At 41.7% G+C, this 8,507-nt stretch overlaps 1 protein-coding gene and 1 long non-coding RNA gene across 2 annotated transcripts in view; one reads left to right on the top strand and one right to left on the bottom strand.

Moving 5' to 3' along the window:
* Nucleotides 1–221: 221 nt before the first annotated feature.
* Nucleotides 222–2,361, bottom strand: LOC125486952. The gene is made up of 2 exons (XR_007265524.1): nt 2,245–2,361; nt 222–2,144 (listed from the first exon to the last, which is right to left on the bottom strand). It is a non-coding gene; the product is annotated as an uncharacterized LOC125486952 (long non-coding RNA).
* An 822-nt stretch (nt 2,362–3,183) lies between these two features.
* The window catches only part of LOC109918405 (zinc-binding protein A33-like), a 10,362-nt gene continuing 5,038 nt past the window's right edge, over nt 3,184–8,507 (top strand). Inside the window, exons 1-5 of the mRNA XM_020518330.2 lie at nt 3,184–3,594; nt 3,692–3,787; nt 3,875–4,108; nt 7,239–7,285; nt 7,370–7,485. Of these exons, the coding sequence (XP_020373919.2) occupies nt 3,184–3,594; nt 3,692–3,787; nt 3,875–4,108; nt 7,239–7,285; nt 7,370–7,485 (904 nt within the window). The remainder of the gene's footprint in view (nt 3,595–3,691; nt 3,788–3,874; nt 4,109–7,238; nt 7,286–7,369; nt 7,486–8,507) is intronic.

Genomic DNA, 8,507 nt, shown 5'->3' with positions numbered 1-8,507 from the left:
CATGTATGCTAGCTTTTTATGATTTATGTTCAAGGTCTCTCAAATCTTTCTGTTCTGTGGCTTTCTACAGTCTTTCTCCATTTAAATAATATTCAGCTCCTTTATTTCCCCTGCCAATGTACATAACCTCTCATTTTCCCACATTATATTCCATCTCTCAAGTTTTGCCCATTTGCTTAACCTGTCTATATGATGCAACAGACAATAGAATAGCCAGTAAGTAATAATGCATGAAGAAGGACATTTTATTTGGTGAAGAATTGGATGGCTACAGAAACCCTAGTATGATCATGCAAAAAGAAATCAGATGCCTTTTTTTGTTTCTTCTCCAAAGTCTTCAGCATCTTAGGTGAACCCTTATTCAAAGTATTTTGTGTTGCTTACATACTGCGCATATTGAAACAACAAGGGACTGTTCAGGGTGTTCATCAATATTCCCTATAGCTTTGTTTTGTTATATGCAACTTATTCATTTAAATGTGTGGGTGCAGAATTTTTATTTTTTGAATGTCTATGCACAAACTGCCCACTTGGTGGACTTTTCTCTCTCTGTGCAGTTTAGTCGGGGGGAGAGTGTGGTGTAGTGGCAACCTTACCAGACTAGCAACCCAGAGATCCAAGCTAAAATTCTGGAGAGCGGGGTTTAAGTGATAGCTGGTGAAATTTCAATTAATGCATCTAGAATTCAAAATTAGTCTCAGTAATCATGACCATGATAACCATAGTCAATTGTTGTAAAAGCCCATCTCGTTCACTTCCACACTTTTGGAGCAAATCTGTTATCCTTACCTGTCTTACTACTTTTTCCTAATTCACTCATAGGATTTGGGCAAGACTAGCTGGGCCAGCACTTATTGCCCATCCCTAGCTGACTTTGAGAAGGTAGTGGTGAGCTGCATTCTTGAATGGCTAGTCAGTTTGGTGAAGGCACAGCCACAGAGACATTAATGGAGGGAGTTTCAACATTTGAACCAGTGACACTGAAGGAACAGCAATATATTTCTAAATTTGGATGGTGACTGGCTTGGCGGAGAAATTGCAGGTGGTTCGGAAAGTGTTTAGGAAGCATTGATGAATTTCTGTAGTGCATCTTGAGTATGGGCACATTGCTACTAAAAAGCTTCAATGGTGGAGTGAGTGAATGTTTGTAGATGTGGTGCCAATCAAGTGCCTGCTTTGTTCTGGGTGGTTTAAATCTTCTTGAGTGTTGTTGGAACTCATTCAGGCAAATAGGGAGTATTCTATCAAACTCCTGACTTGCGCCCTTGTCAATTTGAGGAGTCAGGAGTTAAGTAACTCACTGCAGGTTTCCTAGCCTCTGACCTGTTCTTGTAGCCATGAGGGTAGTGTGCTGTAGAAATGCAGGTGAAATTCATGAAATCTTTATTATTCTAAATTATTTAGAAGATAGACCCTAACTTTTTCTTATTTTACAGGTAAATGTAAGGTGTTGCATTCCAGGTGCAATTTGATTGGTCAAACTACCAGATGGAAAGCAAAACACACTTATTCATCCACTATTATTAAAATACAGTAAAAGAAAGAAGGAATTGGAATAACTTAACTCTATTGGAAAATTTAACAGAACAATAACTATCAGTAATTAACTGTTCCAATATAGCAACATTCCATAAACACATCCTTGGCAAAAGGCAAATTCAGAAAATGGATTGTCTCACATGCAGTTCTCCAATTCAAGAGGAAAGAACATCAAAAGACAATTCTGTGAGGGAGAGAGAACTCCAGCTTTCAGCTATAGCAAAGAGAGATATGGCAGCTTGTTCGCACCTCCAGCAGCTTCTGCTACTGAAAAAAGTAAAAATGCTGGTTTTGTGGGCGGGAGCTTGACTGCACCCATTCAGACTGCTTCTATTATTCCAACTTAAAAAAAACCCAAAGCTTCACACAGAGATAGAAAGAACTGCCGATGCTGGAGTCAGAGATAACACAGTGTGGAGCTGGAGGAACACAACAGGCCAGCTGACATTTCTGAAGAAGGGTCCCGACCCAAAACATCAGCTTTCTTGCTCCTCTCATGTTGTCTGGCCTGCTGTGTTCCTTCAGCTCCACATTGTGTTATCCAAGTCTTCACACGTTGTTTTATCTTCTTATGGACTGCTGGTCACCTGCCGCCCAATCTTTCTCTAAAAGAAACCAAGACAAAACACATTTCTTAAAGCCACAGTACAGTCACATTACTTAACAAATTTCTTTGAGTTAGATTCACAAGGTGGCTATACTCACCCACAATATACCATTTCAGCTTGAAGGACCCCACAAGCACAATTTACTACCTGTTCGACCTGAAACATTAACTCTGCTTTCTTCCCACAGATGCTGCCAGACCAGTTGAATTTTTCCAGCAGTTTATGTTTTTGCATCCTTTGAAAAGACTTCGCAAGTCACTCAGTTCAATCACAGTATGGGCAAACAGGTGCTGGTCTTGCCTGAGGCGCCTGCAGCCGATTGCAGAATGTAGGAAAACAAAAGGGGGACTTGGGACTACAAACATTTGCCTCCTGTCGGCAGCAGGCAAACATTTTCGTATGGATTTTTTTAAATTATACCATCCATAGATCCATTTTCTCTAATGCAAATGTTGGATATCTGAAAACAAAGCAGGGAGGGCACAGTGGCTCAATGGTTAGCATTGTTGTCTCACAGTGCAAAGAACCAGAGTTTGATTACAGCCTCGGGCGGCTTTCTGTGTGGAGTTTGCACATTCACCCGGGTCTGCATGGGTTCTGGTCTTCTCCCGCCTTACCTGTGCAGGTTAGGTAGATTTGCCATACTATAGCGTCCTGAGATGTATGGACTAGGTGGATTAGTTATAGGGATAAAGCAGGGGGTGGGTCTGGGTCAGATGCTCTTCGGAGGGTCGGCGTGGACTCGAAGGGCCGAATGGCCTGCTTCTACACTGCAGGGGTTCTCTGGAAACTGATGGCATCCGTGGAGAGAAAAATAGATTTCTGATGAAAAGCCATGAACGCGAAACCCATTTTTCGCCGAATGCCTTTTGTTTTTCATGTAATTTTCCTTGGGGGAATTCGCTTTTTCTCCAGGGTTTAGGTAATTCGCAACGCGCCCCCCTCCCCGCAACCCCGAGGAGAACAGCCGGCCGATTGTCTTGATGATCAACGAAAGTGAAACCGACTCGGAAGCAGGAACACACTTGCTGACGATATGGCGGACAGAAAGAAGGCTGAAAATTGGACCGAGGAAGCGATTTGTTCGATTTGTCTGGATTTCTTCACCGATCCGGTCTCACTGGATTGTGGACACAACTTCTGCCGCTCCTGTATCACCCAGAGTTGGAAAATCAAGGAGATAAACTCCTGCCCGGAATGTCGACAGGAGTTTCCGGAAAGAAACCTCCGAGCCAGCTGGGCCTTAGCAAGTCTAGCCGAGAAAGCTAGAAATCTGAAACTGGAGTCGAAGCAGAAGGACAAGAAATTTCATTGCGGGAAACACCGGGAAGAACTGAAGCTGTTCTGTGAAACTGACAAGAAATTGATCTGCTTCATTTGTAGAGATTCGCGGGAACACAAATCTCATCAGTTCCTACCGATAGACGAGGCTGCGGAGATGTACAAGGTAAAAGAAAACAATTTGGAGGGTTGCACTTCTGGTTTGTTGCATAATTTTCTCTTTGTCCAAAGCTCTGATTTGCCAATTTGACTCCTCGTTCCAGGACCAACTGAAACCACATTTAGAATCGGCGACAAGTAGAAAAATTGCAGTTCAGGACACCGAACGGCGGCAGAAGCGGCTCTTGTCTGAATTTAAGGTGAGGGCTCGTCCATGTGGTGATTTTCAGGGATCCGCTTTCTTTTTATGGCGGGACGTTAATGATACTTCTCATTTTATTCTGTAGAAACAGGCGAGCAGTCTGCAGACCCACATCACATCCGAGTTCGCTAAAATGCACCAGATTCTCACTGAGAAAGAGCGGCGTTTACTCAGAGATCTGAGAGAAGAAGAGGAGAGGATTATACAAACAATGGAAAAAAAACTCAGTGGGATCCAACAGGAGTTAGGTAGCGTTGAACGAGAACTATCAAAGTTGCAGAGTCAGATGAAGGAACATGACCCACTCAAGTTCCTGAAGGTAAAAAAAAATGGTTTTACTGAAGGAAATCCACATTTCAAACGTTGACAACGTTTTCAAAATCCATCACAGTGAAAACTGGAGGAGCAACATCTCATCTTCAAACTAGGCACTTTGAAACCTTCTGGGCTCAATATTGAGTTTAACACCTTCAAATTGTGAACCCATTCCTTCCCTTTCTTTTAGCTTTACCTGTTACATTCTCTGTCACCATGTTCTCTCTCCCCACCCCAGCTCTGTTCTTTCCAGTCTGGCAGTTAGACACACCCTTAACCTGGATTTCTTACATTCTGATCATTTAACTTGAACTAACAATATCTTTTCTCCCCCACTACTCTGATCTCCCCTGCCCCACTATAACATAAATGGTGTTCCCTCCACACTCCACTTCAGGTCTGAAAAAGAGTCATATAGACACGAAACGTTAGCTTGCTTTCTCTCCATGGAATCATGCCTGACTCGCTGTGATCTCCTGCACTTTTTGTTACCATACACCAGTTGGTTTCACACTGCCTGATGGCTTTGGTAAAGCTCAATGAATAACTTGTTCCTCTTGGTCCAGATGATAGGTCTAAAAAAAATTTCTACTCAATTGCTGTGCCTTGGGAGAGATATTCAGTTAGGCCCACATCCTGTTCTCTCTCTGTAAATGTACTCCCTTCAAAAATATATTTTCTCTCCACAGATGCTGGTAGACCTACTGAGATTTTCCAGTGATTTCTATTTTTGTTTCAAAAATGAGTATACAATTAGCTTTAGGAATTAGAACTCTGATTACCGCCAGCTCTTCAGCAATGCATTGCAGCCCAAAACAACTCCTGCTTTAACGAAAACAAAAATTCTTCACATCGCTTTCATTTCTTTTGTGAATCAACTTAAAACTTATTAGAAATGTTTATGGCAAAGAGTGAGGCACTTGGCTTTCTCTGGTGCCTGTGTCAGTGGATAAATGAACCACCAACAGCCTAATCCCATTTCCCATCAGAGATGCACATCCAGACACCATTTACAGGAGTTGAGAATTTATGCCCTGAGATAGATGGATTCTTGACCAGTCTAGGAACCAAAGGTTACAGGGAAACGAAGGAAACTGGATGTGAGGAATGTCGACCAGCCATGATTCAATGGCAGGGCAGTCTTGAGGAATCACACAACCTACTCCTGTTTCCATTTCTAATGGTCTATCTCCTTTCTAATCTCTATCAATCACTTTAAATCTATGCCACCTAATCTTGTCATAGAGTCATACAGCATGGAAACAGACCTTTCGGTTCAACTAGTCCACACCGACCATGCTCCCAAACCAAACTAATCCAACTTGCCTGCATTTGGCCCACATTCCTCCAAATCTTTCCTATTCAAGTACTTATCTAAACGTCTTTTAAATGTTGCTACTGTATCTGCATCCACCACTTCCTTTGGCAGTTCATTCCACATACAAACCACTTTCTGTAAAAAAATTGCCCTTCATGTCCTTTTTGAATCTTTCTCCTCTCATCTTAAAAATATGCCCCCTAGTTTTGAACTCCCATAGCCTAGGGAAAAGACCCTTGGTTATTCACCTTATCTATGCCCCTCATGATTTTATGAACTTTAATAAGGGTCACCCCTCAACCTCCCACCCTGTCTGTTCAGGTAAATAGGTTCTGCTCATTCACTCCATCCAGGCCCCTCTCATCTCAGTTAAGATGCTCTTCAACCTCCTTTGTTACAAGGAAAACTACTGCAACCTGTCCAATTTTTCCTCATGGGTACATTTTTTTCAGTCCTGGCACCATTCTCAAATCTACTTTGCACCTTCTCTAGTAATTTTAAATCCTTTCTGTAAGGAGGTGACCAGAACTACACACCGTACTCAAGTTGTGACCTAACTTAAATGTCTCTGATGAAGGGTCACTGAAACATTCACTTTGTTTTATAACTTGTTGCTGCCTGGCTTGCTAAGTATTTCCAGCATTTTCCATTTTTACTAGCTTAAATTTGTGCCCAAGCTCTCTCACATGATGCAGTCACTGTAGGCAATAAAGTGGTCCATATTTACATAATGCCTTAAGTAACAAGACACCTAAAACATTTCACAATGGCATTATAAAAGAAGTTGTGACATCCAGCCACATAAGAAGTTATAACCAAAAGTTTGGACAAGGGACAGTATTTACTGAGGATCCTCAATGAGAAAAGTGAGGTATGGACAAAAACATTTTGGCAGGAAATTCAGGCATTAAGGACTGCCAACTGAAAGCACAGCCAAGTCTGATGGGGTGAGTAAAATCAGGGATGGTTAAATAGTCAGAATTGGCAGAACAAAAGCACATATCTTGGAGGGTGTGGGGCTGACGATTCAGTTGCCAAGGAATAAGGCCTTGGAGAGATTTGAAAACAAGGCCGAAACTTTTTAAATTGATACATTGCTGCACTGTGTAAGTCTGTGAGCCCAGGAATGGTGTTTAAAAAGACACAGGAAGTGGAGTTTTGAAAGACCTGCAAGTTTATGGAAGTTAGAAGTTGGAAGGTCAGCTAGCAGTATATTAGAAATATTAAAATTTAAAGGTAACGAAGGATGGATGAGATCTGTAAATTAGTTAAGAATGACTTTTCTTTCATATGCTGATGTTGTCTAAAAGCAATATTGAGAATGCTGGAGAAACTCAGCGGGTCAGGCAAATCTTTATGTCAAATCGCTAGGAACTGAAATCCAGGGTTAATGAAGTGTGCTGATACTAAGGTCAGGTGACTACCTATAAGCACCACTAAACAACAGAGGGAGATGAACAGATTTAACTTTTAAAAGTTTCTGTCTCCAACACATTTAACTAGGCCAATTCTGCGTTTTGCCAGGTGTGTTAACTGATGCTGCAGGAAAAATCGGTCTCAAAATTACAGCATTAAAATGAGGCAATGCATTGCTAATAGAAATAACAAATTCTCATTAAGGAATAACAACTGCCTCAGTTTCAGTGTTATCATTGAAAATATACAATATGAATCTGTGTCAATTAGAGATTTTCCAGAGTAAGTTGTTGCACTATGTTCATTTTATTCCTGACTGATCTGTGCTGTCACTTAACAGAGACAAAATATTGATTGGTAATATGTTGGCTGCGCCACTAACCTTTGATTATCCTCTTAGACGTGTGATTCTCTCTTATTTCAAGAGGAGATTTCAAGGGACAAAGGGTATGTATTCCCTGCCTTTCCAATTAATTTAACTTGGTAATGTCTAAAAGCTGCAATGGTACACTGAACACTTTATGTTCACAGGATTAATGCTCAGGATGATGCAAAGTCAGTGATACCAGCCTCGGTGTCACTGGGAAGATTCAAAGGCCCGCTACAGTATACTGTGTGGAAAGAAATGATAGGGAGTATTCACCCAGGTAAAGAGCTTCCAGTTTTTCCATTTGAACCCTGCAAAGCTCTTGGCATGAGAATAGAGCAATGTGACATAACCTTTAGGTGCAAAACACAGAAAATGCAAAGTGTTGATGATGAGGGTTGTGAGGCTGGTGTTGTGTACGTAGACTTCCAAATTCCTTTGCCAAAATATACCATAATAATGCTGTTAGCAAAACTGACACACTTTAAGATTGAAAGGACGGAGCAGGATGGATGCAAAGTCAGGAAGTGGTGAAGAGATGACTCTGATTTACATGCTGCTCTGGGTAAGTGAATAGGAGCAATCAGAGATTAAAGCTTTACACCCTGTGTGTAAATCATCAGCTATCTTAATGTGAGGATTATTTCTATTTGAGGTTGTGACTTTCTTCCATTGGTCTTCATGTACCTGAACAGGCTAATTCTCAATCCACTGACCTTTGAGCACATGTAGGACATCCCAAGAGGTAGTGAGATCCAGATTGCAGGGTTTTCTTCCTTTACTTCTCTGATCTGGCTCATTGTTATGATCTTGGGAGTTATTCCTGACACAACGTGATGGACAAGTTGTCAGCATTCTGAATAATAAAGATAGAGAATGTAACAATTCTGTAGCATGTTACCCCCGATGTGCAACACCTTCCTTTTGACGCTTTGCTCTGCAGAGCACAAGAAATCAGAATCTGCAGCCACCTCCATGACCTGCCATCAAATAACAGTTTGTACATAGCTCCTCTAACATCTCAAGGTTCTTCACAACAGCCTGATAAAGCTAAATTTGGAATCAAGAATCATAAGACAATATTAAGGGACATGAGATAACACAGCGTTGAGCCGGAGGAACACAGCAGGCCAGGCAGCACCAGAGGAGTAGGCAAGTTGACATTTCAGGTTGGGAGAGGTAGTAGGAACTGCAGATGCTGGAGAATCCGAGACAACAAGGTGCAGAGCTGGACGAACACAGCAGGCCAAGCAGCATCATAGGAGCAGAAAGGCTGACGTTTCGGGCCTAGACCCATCATCA

Source organism: Rhincodon typus, chromosome 35 (assembly GCF_021869965.1).
Source record: "Rhincodon typus isolate 14 chromosome 35, sRhiTyp1.1, whole genome shotgun sequence".
Lineage (NCBI taxonomy): Eukaryota > Metazoa > Chordata > Chondrichthyes > Orectolobiformes > Rhincodontidae > Rhincodon > Rhincodon typus.
The sequence above is the reverse complement of the archived record's forward strand: the minus strand, read 5'-3'. Positions and strand labels throughout refer to the sequence as shown.